Raw genomic sequence first — 19588 nt, 5'->3', positions numbered from 1 at the left:
TCATGTCAAAAGTAGAAATTAAAGTGAAATTGCGTTGAAATTTATTCCAGAGCTCCCAAAAATTTGTAGCATTTGTAGATATATCTTGTTCTCCCGTATAAAGATTTTAAGCATGAAATGCATTCCAGAGGGAGTCAAAAATTTGTTTGTAATTAATTTGGTCGGGATGAATGCATTCGTCCGATTAATGTTTTCATTTCGAACTAAACAATAACGAAGAACGGGACGACTTTGTTTTTGATTGAATGTTTCATTTTGGTCCAATCTCTGCGAATAAGCCGGGTTTTTTGCCCAAAAAACAAACCATACAGCATCGTTAGTTTGTGATTATTACTACACAATAGTATGATCTTTTTTTAGACAGTCGAGAAGTTGAATGCAGAATACGGCTTTAACCTTACAAGTCAGTGGCGCACGGAGCAAAGGAATAGTCTTACACAAACTGGTAGTTTCCGCTTTTGTATAATTTTGTATTCAATTTCTTTGGCGGAATCAACCAGCAATTCTATAAAAAAAACGTGATCACTTGGTAGTCAGCTGTAAATATATGATAAATGATCATTTAAAACCAGAATGCAAAATGCATTGAGGTTTCGATTACTTCAATGCACTAGACTTCTGCTTGTAAGTATAACCAGAATAAGCTGTTACAATAACACTATGGCATGCTAACACAGGTCAGTCTTCTGAACGTGGTTATATACACACCTCCATCAAAAACAGTAGGGTCCTTGTACTCAATGTTATGAATCCACACACCAAGTATTACAAAACCAAACCAAATCTCTAATAAATTCTCACATTAAGGTTGCAGAGAAGTCCACTTATGGACAATTTAGATTGGAATATGACCACAAAACTTCAAAGAATCAACTTCAAAGAAGCTTATACAGGTCACTGGAGGTCAGCCTGAGGTCAAAGGTCACCCAAATGCAGGTCGACTTTTGTATTACAATAGCGTAACTTCCAACCTTGATGGTTATTTGGTTCTCAAGTTATTGTAAAAATACTAGATTTTGACCCCTAATTGACCTTTGTTGACCTTGGATCACATGACTGTTATATGTTTTGAAACGATACCTAACCCCATTCACAACTAGTCCACAAATATCAACCATTTCGGACCCTGGCAGTGGTAGTTTCACAAGTTATTGAGGAAAAAAAACACATTTTGACCCATAAATGACCTTTGGTGACCTTGGCACACATCACGGTTATTATGGAAAATGTGCCCCTACTTCATTCACAACTAATCCTAATATACCAGCCATGTCAGACTTTGTGACTAGAAGTTGTTGCAAAACATAGCATAATTTGGCAGTTTTTTTGCACATAATCAACCTTGAATGACCTTGGATGACCTAATGGTTTGTATCAAAAGTGCTTCTCTTGATGAGGTGCACTTTGTCCTAAAATTCCAAGCTTCATCGACATTTAATTCTCAAGTTATTGCAAAAATACTAGTTTTTGACCCCTAAGTGACCTTTGTTGACCTTCGATCACATGACCGTTATGTTTTAAAATGATCCCTTACCCCATTCACAACTAGTCCCAAAATATCAACCATATCGGACCCTGTCAATGGGAGTTATTGCTTGTTTTAATATTTGGTTTTGGCCTCTAACTGACCTTTGGTGACCTTCACAGGCACCAAAAAAAATAGGGCACATCTACTGATCAATGTGGTACCATATACACCAAATATTAGATTGGTCCAAGCTTCCCTACTTGAGATACCGTGTTTACAAGCCAGGCGTCACACACACGCACGCACGCATACACACATACACACAGTCTCCGCCTGCATGAATGCATAGGTTACGATTTCATCGAAACGAAAACTGGTTATCGGTGATTACTACTCAACTGTGAATCTAAACTGGGTGCTCCCTTGGGACGCCGAAATCAACGAGGTAAATGAATCTGGAGAAACTATCACACAGTAAATACGGGCGTACGCGCGTACCATGTATGGAGGGTCATGTGATGTGTTCCAGGGTGGTACTAATATACTACTCTCCCTATTACGCATGATTATTTCACCCAACTAGTACGTAAATGTGTTTGCGTGCTTAGAGCAGCAGACGACACCCGTTACCTAGCAATAACCGTGCCTGTAGCCTAACGTGATAGCTATATTCCCGTCGAGCAGCATTAGGCTCTGTTCCATGGAGAATTCCGTGGTTGCACTGAACTAAACATTTCCCATTTCTACATTAACTTATAGCGTGTATTAATAACGTTAGGCCATATGAGACAAAGCTTGCCCTAGAGCTGTATTAATAAGTAAGATTATGTAGAAAGCCTGCCTTCATTCAAGAGAATAAGGTTGAACGTTAGCATATTAGCACTATTTCGTAGGCCTGAAGTACCAGTACCTTCTTATGCCGTTATTTCCCATGTCCGAACCGACCAATCTTTCACGAAGTCACTAACACTGTTCTCGAACTGCTACAGAGAAATATCAGTATAGTACCACCCTGGAACACATCACATGACCCTCCATACATGGTACGCGCGCACCCAATTGACATGAATCCTCCAGATTCATTTACCTCGTTGGCCGAAATACACCGATACAGTCAGTGTCATACGACGAATGGTTTCGTTCTACGAATGATGGGATTGTTATTTATACTGAGATTACCTTTGATGCTGCTTATTGTTCTCGAGAACATAATGGTATTTAATATCACGGATGCGTTTGATGCTGTGAGAGTGGCAATTGTCGATGCGTATTGCCGATGCGAAATTATCATGCGATGCAACTTTTGTCAGACTCGTGCTGCAACCGTTATCCATTTGGCGTGCCATACATACAAAGACAAAGGTCGCCAGTAGGTCAATGTAACGTGTAATAGGAAATGATGCCATTCTTTGCAAACAAATTCTGTCGCAACAATTCAAACGGAATACGCCTAGCCAAGGCTTTACATACCATATTGGTTATCACCTTCTTTTTACCTAAAATGGTTCAGGAATCGTCCCTGTTGAAGCTTGGAAATGGGCAGCAAAAGACTGTCCCATTGGCTTCTCACAAGGAAAATGGAACTAAATTCTTGAAAGCCATCGAGATTTATACAACTAAGCCGCAAGTTGTCGATCGTCGTGTGCTCTGTAGCGTGGTTGTTTCAAGTCGTACGGTCAAGCCACGATCATTTCACAAAAACGATTGGCTCGAAAAATATCTAACAGATTTTATAGATGAGGAAATGCGTGAGTCTTATAAAGATGTCGAAAAAAGACCAGACAGAAGAGATGTTGGTATAGAAAGGACAAAAGAAGCTGCAATGGATACTAATGAAAAAACAGGGAACAACGTGATCATTTGTTTGTGGATGATACTTCCTAGACAAAGTGACCGTATGGAATCGTTTCACCAACTAGTTTTAATTGGTAAGCACCTATTGGATTCATATACTGACTAAAATTACCTTTTTTGACTTTGAAAGAAGGACAAAAATGAAGTTAAAGCCCTTAATTACTATCGCAACTTAACTGTTTAACATCATGACATTTGAATCGCCAGTTAACATGTTTTGTACCAAAAGTGCACTTAAACTTAAAGGTTAAAGCAAGCAGGTGTAATGTCTCATACAGTACAGTAGATGCATCATGACAACTATTTCCTATGATTTTCTTCAACGTCTACATCCAATTTTCTAATATGTATGCATTAACAACATATGAATGCGCTACAGTTGTATGGATATTGGAATCTTCATATCAAAACAATAGATTGAGAAAATATGGAAAAACCACAAACACTCTGCTGCCAGTGTGCAACTAGTAGTAGTATGACATCATACCAGTTGTTTCAAGCCTCTCACAGGATGTATACAAACTGTACATTTCAACAATCAATATCTCGGAAGAGCAATGTAGGAATCACAGATTTAACTAGTATGCGTAGTATATATGTTCTTTTTTTCAAAGTCAAAAATAGTTCTTCCTTTTTACCTACAGTAGTTTGAGCCCACATCAAAGCATAAGTACATGTTTACTGCCATATACCTACTGTAGCTTGCTCGTTCAAGGTTAAAAAAAAATTTACGTCTATTAATTACAAAACAAAGACATTATATGCACATAAACTTTCCTGAAATGTGAATCAATAATTACAACAATACTCCATGGCAGTCAAATTCAAGTTTTTAGACAATTACTGTACAACTGCCAAAATATATATATTATGCAAATATATGCAAAAGTTTAGTACCAAATTAAACCAAGGAGAAAAAGAGAGATGGGAATCTTGTAAGTAAAATAACGAAAGAAAATCCAATCAATTTCAGCAAAGCACTTGTTTACAGTAATATGGCTTTTCTGTTTTAGTATGCCCAAGTTCCACTTTAGATGTTTTACCTAAACTCCTGATGTTTGTTGATGGAAATTGTAAAATCTCCCTATTTTGGTTATAAGTTACAATGTTGCAAAATGTCACGTTTCATGTGTACTTATGCAAAATTCTGTCATTGTTCTTTTCTAGATGAGACTGCTTGTGAAGTTTTCTTCATACGGTTGAATAAGGTTAAACCGTATTTTCCTGAAGACATCAACCAAAGTTGGTCCTACAGTGTTTCTTGTAATGTACAGTCTCAACAGTGAGTGAATTCTGTTATCTCAAAATCCAAATAACTATTGTTTGGAACTGCGTAGGGTTGTCCTTGATGTTCTGTATCAACTTCCTTTTAAATACTCGGTAAACTTCTCCTGACCCGTTCATGCACAGTATAATGTCACATGCTTGAAACCAAAATGTGAATGCTGTGTTTAATTCCTGTAGTCCTACAGAATATGTAGCCTATGGAGTATGATTAAATATTAAACTATCTATCAAACTTGATCAATGTGATCTTTCAGTGTTACCCAATGATTCCAAGCAAAGCCTAGCCCAAGAAGACGCTAACAGTACTTTGTAGATGTTCTAAACACTGTTGACTAGCATTGTTTCGCTTTTAGAAAAGGAAAGAGGGGAGGGCGTGGGAGGGAGGGAGGGAGGGAGGGATAGGAGGGAGGGTGTTAGCAGAGAGACTTGAGGAAGCATGAAAGTTTATATGAATTATGCTGTAATGTTACAACAACAAAAATATAGCTACATATACTGTACAAGAAAGACATTGAGGGAACTGTCCGCAGATACTGTATCATTTACCACCTTTGCAAGAAAATGAAAATGAAAAAATGTGGTTTTGACTTTTGTGGTTTGGAAGTTCAACAAAATTCGTTGACCTGAATATCATGTTGAACACTACTGTACATCATTGGCTCCAATCATTGATGACGTTCTATATTGTACATTGCTCACATATGTACAGACCTTAGATAAGAAGATGATGTTCATTGTACATTTGATTTTACTCTATCAACAACTTAGAATTTTGATCACAACGTCAGAACTGTATGAAAAGCAGCATCCAGTCTCAGCGTTACCCGTACTGACTCCACCAAGCAAGGAGTGGCTTTTCTCCAATCTTGCAACAAAACTGGTGAAATGGACAAACGAAATAGACCCAGAGTTACCTCTTCATGTGAAGAAGTCTGTGATATCAATGGAACGATACAGTAAAGTGCATGCATACATCAAGACTAAGTATGCAACTAACATTATAAAGGTAAAACAAAAATTTTAAAAAAGTTAGATGAGTCTAAAATGTGTAAAATCACCTTCATGTTCATAATCATGCCTGCATGTACAATATGTGTGTTTGACTGGTATTTGCCACACACTCCTTGGTATGGGTACACATTATGCAGACTAATTGACTTCGTTGAACCTCGCACTACGTAGTTTAGTCACCCTGAAGATGTGCTACTGTAGATCTGCACAGTAATGTAAATGTTTCTTGCCTTCTGCCTCAAAAAAAGAACATTTGCAAATTTTGTGTTGGCAGCAAGAGTGAAAACAAGCAGGCCTGCAGGGGTACTGAATTGCTCTCAATAGTAACACCATAAGAGATGCAATATGCTGGCCTAGTTACTTAGCGCTTAGTAGTGGTCAGCCAATCAACCATTCTTGGTCTAGTCATTCCATGTTTTTAGCTCCTCAATAAAACATTTTCATGATAATGAAATAAAACTTCATGAATCGGTAAAAAGCACCAGGTATCATCAGTTCGTTAAGTTTACTTCTACTGCATAGGTTTTATTCCGAGGCAGTTGTTACATAATTTTGCTTAATTTCTGAGGGATTGATCAGCTTGTAGTCCGCAACCAGTTGTCTGTAAATATTTTTGCATCTTTCACGTCGACCTGACACAAATCTTAGTATCAAAATTTGGTTCATATTAATGCTTACACTCCTCTTTACTAAATTTATGACCCATTTTTCTGATTTTCTTCTTCAGATATGGCCTGAGTGCACAGATCCCCAGAAATTTGTGTATGAAGACATTTCTATCGCTGCTTACCTCATCGTCCTCTGGGAGGAGGAGAGGCAGAGAAAAGATCTGTTGAAGAAGCAATCATTTGTGGACCTCGGCTGCGGAAATGGTCTATTAGTCCACATTCTAAATTCTGAAGGAGTATGAAGAGGAATCAATTCATTATAATAATAATAATAATAATTATGATAATAATTATAATAATCAGTATAATAACAATAATAATCAGTATAATAACTTTACGATGCATAAGCAACCACAAATGTGGGAGAAGCCCGCAAGGGCCAATGAATTACAACTTACACGTTGGTGGCTTCCAATTCAACATTTGTTAACTCAAATTTGGAATCTTCCCAATTAAGAAAGTCATTTCGGATGGGAAAACCGTAGATTTGGATGGAAAACCCACCTTGCCACCGCCTTTATCCACTGGGCCACAGAACCGACACTGGGTATAGGCTATGTAGAACATATTGATGACAATCCACAGTTAAACCCAATCAATGGTAATCTACTGTATCAATGCTGGCAGATGGCTCTATCTGTAAATTCCAGCTTCACTTGTCAGTATGATCTTATCTCACAACCTGTGGAACAGTGATATGCTCTATGAAACAAATCATACTCTGTGTATCTACAACTATACATGTTTATGATAAAGCTCCTTGGTAAGATATTAACTTTGCTCATAAAAAAAATTCAAGGTAGTGTGTTACAGATTGTGTTACAATCTGTAATGTTCTATAATATAAATACCAATAAAATACATAAAATAAATACCATATATTAAAGTGCTGTTATCATGAAATAAAACATGCTCAAGAGCACTGTACAAAAGAACCAATACCTGGAATATAAAATTACCAAACTTAAAAAAACCTAAAAAGTAATAACAACAGTAAAAAATTATATAAGACAGGGTTATAAGCCACAATAAAGAACATAAAAATATAAATATACATAAATATGGGCACAGTAATGTGAATAAAACAACGAATAAGATTAATGCCCATACTCAAGCATAAAATTGTTTTAATTTAAAAAAAAAACGTATGTCTACATATATGTTAGCAGTCACATGTGGTAATATCATCATTAAAGCTCAAAATGTAACAATATTCAGACTTTGTAATTCTCAAAAAATCAACCGTGGGCTAAAGCATCGGTATGAAGTGTAAAATGCTGTACAATAATTTGATTGAGGTCAAAGTTCAGTATATAGTAACTGACTGGTAACTTTTTTTTTTCAATTGATCATATGGTCACTTTAGCAGTGCTTCTTAAATGCTAATAGTACTGTATCCATTTGAAGGTAAGTCATCAATGCAGGTTTGTATCTAGCAAAAAGACATTTTTTTTTCCCCCACTGGCATACAATATTGTGCAAAATATATTTAAAAGAGATTTTATAACTAATGTGGAACATGGCCATGTTATTGGGAACATATTTTCTGAATATTGCTCTCATAAGGAACAATCCGTGTTCATTCCAAGGTAAGTAATAACTGCAGGTTTGTTCATTCTGTTTTTATTTAAAGCTAGAATCGGGGTTTTACTTCAAGAATCTGGTTAAGAAACATACCAGATATTGAATGAATAAAAAATAAAAAAACTTTTTCCCAAAACTGACACACAATATTGTGCAAAATGACTTTTATGACTAATGTGGAACATGGCCATGGTATTGGGGAATGAATTACTGAATGTTGATTCCATGAGGAACAATTGGATTGTGAATAACCAGTTAGTATGAGGTGATCATCAAGGTTTGTTGAGCTGGCAGGACTAATTACATCATCAGATGATAGTGAATACCTTATTGTATCACGGTATTAATCTGCTGTACCTGGAATTTATTCAATCAGTACAGCCTCCATTATTCAAAATGGAACTTACAGAGAACGTGATTGGCCGTCCTCTGACATTCCACTGAATAAAAGATGAGCTGCTGGCTGAATAGGAACTTTGTTACAGAGAATAATGGTTGCACCATTTGGTCTGGTATAGCTTTCTCAGAAGTCCATGAAAGTTTACAGGGTATTAAAGCATAATGTTGCCTTGATGATAAAGATTCTTTAAGAGCTGTTATCTCAGTTGCTTTCTATTCCAGCTGTATCCAAGTAACGTAAAGAATAATGTCATTATTGGAAGTGGGTTTTCATGGGCTTCCTTGAAAGTTATAGCAGTGTAACTCAACAAACTTACCTACCGATAGACATTGGACAGTGGTAAGCACCACTAGTCAATTACTCCACGGATATTACAACGTTTGAATTACTGCAGTCTCTTATGTGGAAATTTAGTTGGTCACATATGTGTACTGGAAATAACTGTAGAAGAGAGATTTGTAAAGCAACCTTTTTTTGATGACATGAAATATTCATTGAAAAAGGGCTGCAGTGTCTGTCATTTTGGTTAGGCAAACGAATGTATTCATTGTAGAAAATTTGACTAGAATTATTATTTTTAATTTTTTAATATTTATTGCAACTTTTTGCAATTTCTGCCAACCAAATTGAACTCATTTTCAGCATCCCGGTAAAGGCATCGATCTCAGAAAAAGAAAAATCTGGGACTTGTATGGCTCAGGTACTAATCTTGAGGAGAATGTGATAATTCCTACCGAAACCAAACATTTGGAGAATTATGATTGGCTGATAGGGAATCATTCCGATGAGCTTACGCCTTGGATTCCTGTCATGGCATTCAGGTGAGCAATTACTAACGTATCACTGATGGTTGGCCATAGCCATTGTGGTTTAGTGTCAAGAATGCTTCACTTTTACCCATGGGCGGCGATCCGTACTTCCGAGTGGGGGGGATATGACCTTGTTGACTATCTAAGCGTAGCGCCACCATCGGTTGGCGCGAAGCGTACAAGAAAATTTTGGGATTTTAAACCCTCTAGATGGCCGGAAACGGCACTTGCCGAGGTTTCCAAGCGGCATATACCCAACTTTAAAATAGGGATTTCATGTCCGAAATATCTCATAAGCAGGATCCAAAATACTTTTTTTTTTTAATTTCGGGTGTTATTTTGGGAAAATTGCCCCTGTCAATCTTGTTTCAGGCGCTACGTTAGAATGTTCGAGAGCTCTTTATATTATTCGATGAAGAAAATGGCCTCATGCAGGCTATTATAGGCCTATACACATGCAATACACAATTACACATAGTTACATTCCTAGGTACCGATTGCTAGGGCATCCAGGTGAAACGTACGTGTATTAACAGGGGCGCCGGAAGCTATTTGGGATTGGTACGGAAGATCAGAGTGTGGCCATCTACCATAATTATCGGGGGGGGGGTGGGGGACGTTTGGAAGGTCATACTACGCTACGCGCCACCATTGGTTGGCGCGTAGCGTAATGGAGAAAATTTTGAAAAAATGCCTCCCAGATTGCAGGAAATGGCACTTCCCGAGCTTTTCTTCTGTGCATTCTCCCTTGTCTGTTTTTGTACCCGATTAATCTTCTGAAACACATTTTGAAGTATGTTTTCATTTTGGTTCATTTTTTGCCTTTTTTTCTTCTTAGTGCTACTTTTTTCTCCTTTTTTTTTGCGCCGTGAATATTGGTCCGGCGAACCGCTCCGACGCCCCTAATTAAGCATTACCCTGGTAACATGAGATTCTCAGCTGTTCGAGGGAACATGTACGTGTGTAGGCCTACTATAGGGCCTATGTGAATACTATGAGGGTGCATATATGTACTATATCAATACCGTGGGCGCAATAATACATTTTGTTGTTATAGGGCCAATGAAGCCTACAGTCAACTATTCTTGCTTTATAAAGACGGTTTATTTGAAAAGATCGCACTGCGTTTATGGTATAGGCGAGAAATGAAGCTAAAAAGAGCCGTACATTCGCGATGATGCATAAATGAAGGCATGAAAATATTCTTATTCCTGGCATTTGGTGGGGGGGATATGGTGTATTACATCCCCTCCACCCATTTTCATGCCCCCCAATAAAAAATTTGAGGGGGCAAATGCATGATAAGCCCCCCCCCCAATATTTACCAAGGCTCCGAAACGTGCATCTGCCCATTTTTCAATGCATACTTGTCGATCTGTCCGATGCACACGTATACTCTATAGGTGTAATAATTTTAGTAATTGCTGGGGGACCCTCGGCCCGTCCCCTGGCTATAGACCACATTGTCACCCCAACCGCGTCTTCACGCCCCGTGAAAAGTGGAAGCAGTGAGTGTGAGTAATGGTAAGCGTAACACAACCTCGTCTTTGGCCAATGACTTGCCTCATTTCAGCCAGTTCTCCAACATGCCCTTACTTAGTGGCGGAGCGTCCATATATACAGTCAGGGGGCGGATGCCCCCCCCCCCTGACGGACTCAAATGGACTGCTGGCGCCCTTTTCAGCTTTTCACTACTTTTTACTTATTCGCGATTTTTTGACTATTTTATTGCGCTCTCATATACCTATTGACATTTGTCATATTCTGTTGGTGTAATTTTCCGACAAAATGGCGACGACACCTATTTATTCTCCGTTTATCTGCAAATGAGCAAGGCCCCGGAAAGGGTCATTTCCTGCAATCTAGGGAGTATCTTTACTCAAAAATTTCCCGTACGCTCCGCGCCAACCTGTGGTGGCGCTCCGCTTAGATAGTGTCGAAAGCGCCCCTACAGACCATTCTTGCCCTCCCTGACCAATACTCTAGCTCCGCCACTGCCCTTACTACACTCAAAAACATCTTTGCGAGTACACTACGAGTAATAGCTACTCTCTTAAAAACCATCGAATATACAAATTACAATGTTTTTACAGACTTTTACGTGCAATCTGAGAAATTGCAGGCTTGAGACCCATATTTTAGGGCTAGGTATTCGCAGCATAAAACACTCGGAAAGTGCCGTTTCCGGCCATCTGGGGGTTTGAAAAAAACCCAAAATTTTCTTGTACGCTCCGCGCCAACCGATGGTGGCTCTTCGCTTAGAAAGTCTCCACACATTAGCCCCCCCCCCCAATAATTTTTCCGTTCCGCCGCGCCTTCACACGGACACCCACGGCCCAGCGCGGGAAGGTTGCAGTAATAAATCAGCCTCGCGGGAAATGTTTTGAACAATATTGCCATTCCACGTTCTTTTATATTTGTATTGTATGTTGGTTAGTAAACGTTTTTCTTTCGTATGAATTTGACTTCAGTTCAGTGTTCCAACTAAGGGGCGGGATTCTCTTCAACTGACTCAGTAATCCCGAAAAGACATTTGTCTGCTGGAAATCCCCGCATCCTTTTTTTGCATTCGCGATGAGTTTATACTCAATGTACAACTTATTCACTTGACCGTATAGAGAACAAAAAACTGAAAATCAATTGTGTAACAATTGTGTACGGAAAGGTGGTAGGCTACACCTTTCAAATTTTACGAAAGATCGAGGAAAGCACTTTCGAAAAATTCACGCCAAACTTGCATATCGTACTAAATGCAACTAATGTCATGTAAACAAGGCTATAGTGCATCCATTTATGAATATACCGTAAGACCACATCTGGTGTTCAGCGGGGGGAAAAGAAAGTATTTTCTAGCATTTCCAAAAGTACCGAAAAAATAATATCCTACCATAGTTAAGTGTATGGCAAATAGCCTAACCACCTCGGCGGTTATAACGGTTATAACGAATCTCACGTAACTACAAAATCACAACTAATTGTATTTTGCGGAGTTAACGTTTTCTACAAGAATATGGAAACAATATATAACATTGAGTTAATCATGCCAAGTGGCCTAAAACATGTGTTTTCAAGGGTAACTTTCATAAAGATGGCCATAGCAAGGGGCCTTGATACAGCGACGTAGCCAGGAATTTAAAAGGTGGGGGGGGGGAGCACTTTTTGGGACTGATATGGATTTTCAAAATTGTAGGCACGACTATCTGAGCGGAGCGCCACCATCGGTTGGCGCGGAGTGTACAAGAAAATTTTTGGTTTTACAAACCCCCCAGATGGCCGGAAACGGCCCTTCCCGAGTGTTCATTCTGGTTCCATGGCCTCTTGCTAACTTGGGACACTTCATTCAATATCACTTTTAAACCAAAAAAACAAACGAGTTAAAATAGTACGTAATTCAATACTACATAATGTTCGGTAGTTAAAATTAGCAAAGTACATGTACAGAGTAGTCTTACTTTTCAACTGCTGATACTTGTAGATACATATATAGATAGGCCAGAAATGTCTTTGATACAACTATAGCCAGTAATTGTCTTTGATACAACTGTAAATGTTTAACTTAGCCTAATATTAGAGAAGGCGAGAGCTATCCGACGATTGCCATCTGATGCAAATTTCTCAACTGAAATATTATCAGCGTAAACGGGTTCTTAACTAGATGTTAAAAAAACTGACAAGATCGGATTCTAGACTTTTTCGGCGGGTAGAGTGTTGAATGAAACGGCACGCGATAGAAATGACAGCCTAAATTAGAAGACTAGGTCACCTAATTTAGCCATATTCTTGCTACGTTCATTTCAATAGTTATTCCTGTCTGGACTCTTAAACTCGTCCAGCAAGCTTATGGATTTGAAATATGGGTGTTTTTAAAAAAGATAACTTGGCCAAAAAAAGTGTGTAGGCCCGGGCCTACAGTGCTACATACTGGCTACGCCCCTGATCACGGATATCATATTATCAGCAGATTTTGTTTCCTGTTTTCCTGCAGTGGCCTAAAAACAAATATCGTTATCGTTAACAGTGTAATAATTATTTAAAGGAAGTGCGTATCACGTACGATTGCTATAGCTTAGCTTCATAACATGCTGTTCGTGCACAACTTAGGACGAATCATAGAAGGGATGAGAACGAACGTTGTCGACGTTGTGCATACGGTTCGTGACATTCCATAGAGTGCGGTTAGGTAGGCAATATGTATTTTATTACGCAGTGGCCAACTGTAGGCTTGTAATAGGCTATAGGCTAAATTTAGCTAATTGCATCTGCCAAACTAAGTTAGTAGTTGAATCAGTAGGCGTGAATGTTACTACGATTATAATCGAGTTAACGGAGCTGACGAGTATTCAAGATCAAAAGAGCACTGACAAAATACCATGCTAAAAAACAACAGTTTAAAAAAAAATCGACACTGAAAGGGGGGGGGGGAGCGGTCGCTCCCCCCTGGCTACGTCCCTGCCTTGATATCGTGCTATGCGTGTATGGTATGGACTGTGCCTCGTGTTTCATGGGCGTGCATGCAGAGGAGTCAGTTGGCTTGAGGTGTGTTTTACTTACCCAAATGTAACTGGGATATTTTACCTACTTTTCTTGAACGTCTAAGATATCATTTCGCATAACTTTACCGATCCTTCACTGACTGACCTAATTAATTCTAGAGTGGAACGAAAAAAGTTTACTCCATGAAAAGTTCCCTGGCAACGTGCCAAAAAATGTTAACAAACAGGTGTTAGACAGGGGATGAGCTCACAGTTGTTTGGCAAGGTACCATAGGCCCGATGTTGAATAAATGAGAGAGAATACATAATTCATTATGATTCGTCTCTATTTGGGAGTGGACTGTCACTCACTGTCCATCTAAAATTATCATCTCAGCCTGAATGATTTATTTAATAGGCACCACCGGCTGGTCTGTACTCTGGTGCTCCAGATATTTGTCCTAAAATTTGTTCATTAATTATGAAAAATTCCAGACATGAGATCTCATTTCAAAGCTGTCTACATGTGGCTCATAATACTCGGGAAGGGCCATCTGGGGGGTTTCCAAAACCCAAAATTGTCTTGTACGCTCCGCCCCAACCTATGGTGGCGCTCCGCTTAGATAGTCCTGCCGGCACTCAATCAACCCTGGGCAGAACCCTGCAAATGCAGGAATGTGGTCTCACTGTTCAAGTAGTTATTAAACAGAAATATTTTCTATTTAACAGAAATATTTTGTTCTGACAATATGGATAGAAAGTAACATTACAGTTTGGACAATGTAGGATCCCAAGACATGTAGTTAAGATTGATTAAAATTTGTAAATATAATTTATTTGGGGGTGGGGTGGGGGAGTTTTTCTTTTTAAGATTGAATAAGGGGAGGGGGATAGGAGGGATGGTAAGCAACTGTGTTAACTAATATGTAGAGTATAACAATATTTGTCTCCTGTAAATACTCCAGGAATATAATATCCACTGTTTATTTTGTTTTTCTCTGTTTACAGGTCCTCTCTAAATACAAGATACTTTGTTCTGCCGTGTTGTTTTTATGATTTCGATAGGAAGTACATTAAGGACGATTCCAGTATAACTCAGTACCGGTCCTACTTGAATTTCATTCAAGAAGTAGGCGGCAAAATTTGTGGCTACCAGGTCGAGGAAGACAGCCTTAGAATACCATCAACGAAAAAGGTATTTCTTTATTATTGTAGGCTTCCTTGAATTAATCATTTATATATTTTTTAAATATATTTTATTTTATTTTATTTATGATTATTGTGATATATTATTGTTATTATTATTATAATATATTATTAATTATTGTTTATATATATTATTATTATATATTATTTTATGTATATTATATATATTATTATTATGTATTATTTTATTTTAATAATTTATCAATTATATTTTGTATATTTTTGGTAGTAATATAGCCATTTTGCTATTCCATGCGAGAATAATTATACAACATATCAATATTTTCAACAAGAACAACAAAAAGTGAAATCGTTGGATCCCATTATCATCAATTTCAAGTGGCATTTTGCCAAGTTAAGTTTCAAGTTAAAGCTGCAATTGATCCCCAGTTAAGATACTCATGTAGATTTTGTATTAACCAGGTGAATTTTTAAGAATTGTGGGACTCATCATAAAATTGATCACAGTTTATCGGCATATTTTCATTGGAAGACGTCTCATAGTTTTTCATTACCCCAATGTCATCAGAGAAGGTTTCAAAACACTGCATTTTGTGGGAAAGTCCTGGGGAGGGGACGTGGGGGGAGGGGTGATTCTTGCTTTCTGCTTGTGAAGAAAACTTGACTCTTGTGCTTAGGCTACTGTATCTAATGAGTATCATGTGATAGATTCTTTAGCATGAAAAGAGCATCTCAAAGCTTATCAAAATTTACTCGAACTGCAGCAATTAAACTACTTTAGCAAAAGAATTTTGAGGAGTGCTTTCAGTTTTACATGTACAACATGTGTTCTGTATAATTTTGAAAGTGACGTTACATTCTTAATCATATTTATACGATTTTATGTCAAATATCTGGGACTCTGCAGGAAATCCATGGTACCATGTCAACAAACCTTCAACTTTTTTCTTCATTGATTCAACTTTTTTTCTCTTTTGCGTTAATCATTATAACGTGCCGACTTTTGCCTTTTCACGTTATAAGATTTGCCAGATAGGAATGGAACTACCACCTCCTGAGCTGAGAACACTTAAGTATTCTCAGATTAATTGGTATATCGAGACAAGGAGTACCTCAAAAGAAGGACAGAAATCTTGTAATGCTACTGGCAGTCTTGAGGATTATATGGCAGACTTGGACAAGCCAATGTCAGAAAAAGCAGTAAGCTCAAAATTGTCCGCGAACTTTGAACCTAGACAAAGAGAAGAAACTGTTAGGAATTGTTCAAACCTTAGTAATGACTTGAAGGAAGAAATCGTTAGAAAAGTTTTTGATGCTATACTCGCAGCAGGAGAGAACCCTGAGGTCGAAGGTCAAAAAGCAAAGAAACCGAAAAGCTGGAGGAAAGGAGGTAAAAGAATATGAAGCTAATTCACAAAAATGGAGAGTAAATTAAGGAACACAATATCAGATGCAGTAAATTGGTATGTGACATACAACACAATATCAGATGCAGTAAATTGGTATGTGACATACAACACAATACCAGATGCAGTAAATTGGTATGTGACATACAACACTCTATCAGATGCAGTAAATTGGTATATGACATACAACACTCTATCAGATGCAGTAAATTAGTATGTGACATACAACACAATATAAGATGCAGTAAATTGGTATGTGACATACAACACAATATAAGATGCAGTAAATTGGTATATGACATACAACACAATATCAGATGCAGTAAATTGGTATGTGACATACAACACAATATCAGATGCAGTAAATTGGTATATGACATACAACACAATATCAGATGCAGTAAATTGGTATGTGACATACAACACAATATCAGATGCAGTAAATTGGTATGTGACATACAACACAATATCAGATGCAGTAAATTGGTATATGACATACAACACAATATCAGATGCAGTAAATTGGTATGTGACATACAACACTCTATCAGATGCAGTAAATTGGTATGTGACATACAACACAATACCAGATGCAGTAAATTGGTATGTGACATACAACACTCTATCAGATGCAGTAAATTGGTATATGACATACAACACAATATCAGATGCAGTAAATTGGTATGTGACATACAACACTCTATCAGATGCAGTAAATTGGTATGTGACATACAACACAATACCAGATGCAGTAAATTGGTATGTGACATACAACACTCTATCAGACGCAGTAAATTGGTATGTGACATTCAACACAATATCAGATGTAGTAAATTGGTATGTGACATACAACACTATATCAGACGCAGTAAATTGGTATATGACATACAACACAATATCAGACGCAGTAAATTGGTATGTGACATACAACACAATATCAGATGCAGTAGATTGGTATGTGACATACAACACAATATCAGATGCAGTAAATTGGTATGTGACATACAACACAATATCAGATGCAGTAAATTGGTATATGACATACAACACTCTATCAGATGCAGTAAATTAGTATGTGACATACAACACAATATCAGATGCAGTAAATTGGTATATGACATACAACACAATACCAGATGCAGTAAATTGGTATGTGACATACAACACAATATCAGATGCAGTAAATTGGTATATGACATACAACACAATATCAGATGCAGTAAATTGGTATGTGACATACAACACAATACCAGATGCAGTAAATTGGTATGTGACATACAACACTCTATCAGATGCAGTAAATTGGTATATGACATACAACACAATATCAGACGCAGTAAATTGGTATGTGACATACAACACAATATCAGACGCAGTAAATTGGTATATGACATACAACACAATATCAGATGCAGTAAATTGGTATGTGACATACAACACTCTATCAGATGCAGTAAATTGGTATGTGACATACAACACAATACCAGATGCAGTAAATTGGTATGTGACATACAACACTCTATCAGATGCAGTAAATTGGTATATGACATACAACACAATATCAGACGCAGTAAATTGGTATGTGACATACAACACAATATCAGACGCAGTAAATTGGTATATGACATACAACACAATATCAGAGGCAGTAAATTGGTATGTGACATACAACACAATATCAGATGCAGTAAATTGGTATATGACATACAACACAATATCAGATGCAGTAAATTGGTATATAACATACAACACAATATCAGATGCAGTAAATTGTTATGTGACACACAACACAATATCAGATGCAGTAAAGAAACTAAACAGAAAACTTCAGATATCCATGTTTTGCAAGAATATCATTAACTTCGCTCTGAAGTATTTGATTGAAGATGCTTAGCTGTGTTTTTTTTTCGACATAACGAAATTGCAGGCTCGTTCAATTTTTCACTCTCATATCAACGGAAGATACTGCATCCCAGCGATGCGTCTGACAACTCTCCGAAATCATGAGGATGATGAATGCAACTTGTTGAATATATATCATTACTGTGCAGCAAAGAGATCTCTGTAAACTCCTTTCTCCAAAATCTATGGAAGAATCTTCTTTGCCATTACACAGCCACAGCTCTGGCCAGGTCACACAAAGGAATTAGATTCCAGTCAAGGCTTTAACATGGAAGTTTGTGAGGGAGGGAGCTTGGTGGGAACAGTCATCATGTGTGATAGGAAGCTGTGCTAGGATAGGGATGGAGTGTGGGTTGGGAAGCAAGTAACCACTACACAGTACATTCAATATGTTATTAAATGCATTGAAGACTTGCCCCAAACCGTGTGCCACGCTCTGAAAAAGTTAACTTTCTGTTGCTTGCAAGGGAAGTTTTCTTCTTGTCGCTACAAAATGCAGACAGTAATGAAACCTGATACCTTGTTATTCTTTTCATCTAGACCTGAGATGTCCATCGCTTATATATCCACTGTGTTGTGGGTATTGACGGTAGCTGTATGAATTGACTTTACACTATTGTCTAATTACCGACGGTAGCAAGCTGTGTGTGTAATTTCTGGGATCGATGGTGGTGTCTAACACTTCTGTTATACCTCATTCGAAACTAGGTCAGATTACTGGCATGAGACGTTTCTTTGTGCGCGAGTCTTCACACCCTTTAAAAATATGGACTATCATTGCATTGCTTCAAACCTATACTTGCCCCTTCTCAGCTATCAGGTTAACAATTCTTTTCTCGTTTAGGTGTGATCACAATAAAAGAAGTTGTTGAATTATTTGAGCAAGACACATTAAAGCAGCTGAAGAGCGAATGTGGGGGACTAAAGACGTTACTCAAAAACCATTATCAAATATTTCAGGGTAAGTTCAGTCTGATCTTGTTCTTTGGAAAGTTGTTGCATCTCGTTGTCTCTTTTGAGCAGTACTGTTTACTGAATGTTTCATGAGCACCTCTCAGAAGGTGATAGTGTATTGTCTAAGAATATACTACTAAGACTAAAAAAATAAATTGGCCTGTTAAAACTAAAACTAAGAAGTGTCTAGGCACTAGTACTCAAGCGTGGTTCTTTTCAATTGTGTCATTGGTGTTGTTGGAATAGCCTGTATGGGCTCAGAGTTTACACTAAAGGTGAAAGTTAATGAGGGAAAAAACAACTGTTAACAGACTGCAGAAAGCCTTTGTAGGTAAATACTTGAAAAGTAAGAGGGCTTGATGTATCGATCCCTGCAGGATCTTCCTTGGAGGTTAACGGACGGAAATAACCAACACAAGAATACATTAGTAGACAGAGGAAATGGTTTCTGTGTCTCTTAATGTTTCTTACTTTGTTTTGTTTGCGCCATATCCTCTAACATTTACATAAATATGTGACTAATGAATGGCTCAATTCTTTCATTCTTTGATGATGTGATCAGTCGGCTGAATCGTACAGTGTAAACGGTTGCCTGGCAATTTTAAG

At 37.7% G+C, this 19588-nt stretch overlaps 1 protein-coding gene across 1 annotated transcript in view; it reads left to right on the top strand.

The window, feature by feature from the left end:
• The first annotated feature begins 2881 nt into the window (after nt 1-2881).
• LOC139981532 (probable tRNA (uracil-O(2)-)-methyltransferase) overlaps nt 2882-19588 on the top strand; it is a 21851-nt gene continuing 5144 nt past the window's right edge. Inside the window, exons 1-8 of the mRNA XM_071993991.1 lie at nt 2882-3396; nt 4490-4604; nt 5378-5615; nt 6348-6524; nt 8915-9093; nt 14562-14748; nt 15744-16110; nt 18873-18989. Coding sequence (XP_071850092.1) covers nt 2970-3396; nt 4490-4604; nt 5378-5615; nt 6348-6524; nt 8915-9093; nt 14562-14748; nt 15744-16110; nt 18873-18989 — 1807 coding nt within the window. The 5' untranslated portion in view covers nt 2882-2969. The remainder of the gene's footprint in view (nt 3397-4489; nt 4605-5377; nt 5616-6347; nt 6525-8914; nt 9094-14561; nt 14749-15743; nt 16111-18872; nt 18990-19588) is intronic.

Source organism: Apostichopus japonicus, chromosome 15 (assembly GCF_037975245.1).
Source record: "Apostichopus japonicus isolate 1M-3 chromosome 15, ASM3797524v1, whole genome shotgun sequence".
Lineage (NCBI taxonomy): Eukaryota > Metazoa > Echinodermata > Holothuroidea > Aspidochirotida > Stichopodidae > Apostichopus > Apostichopus japonicus.
The sequence above is the reverse complement of the archived record's forward strand: the minus strand, read 5'-3'. Positions and strand labels throughout refer to the sequence as shown.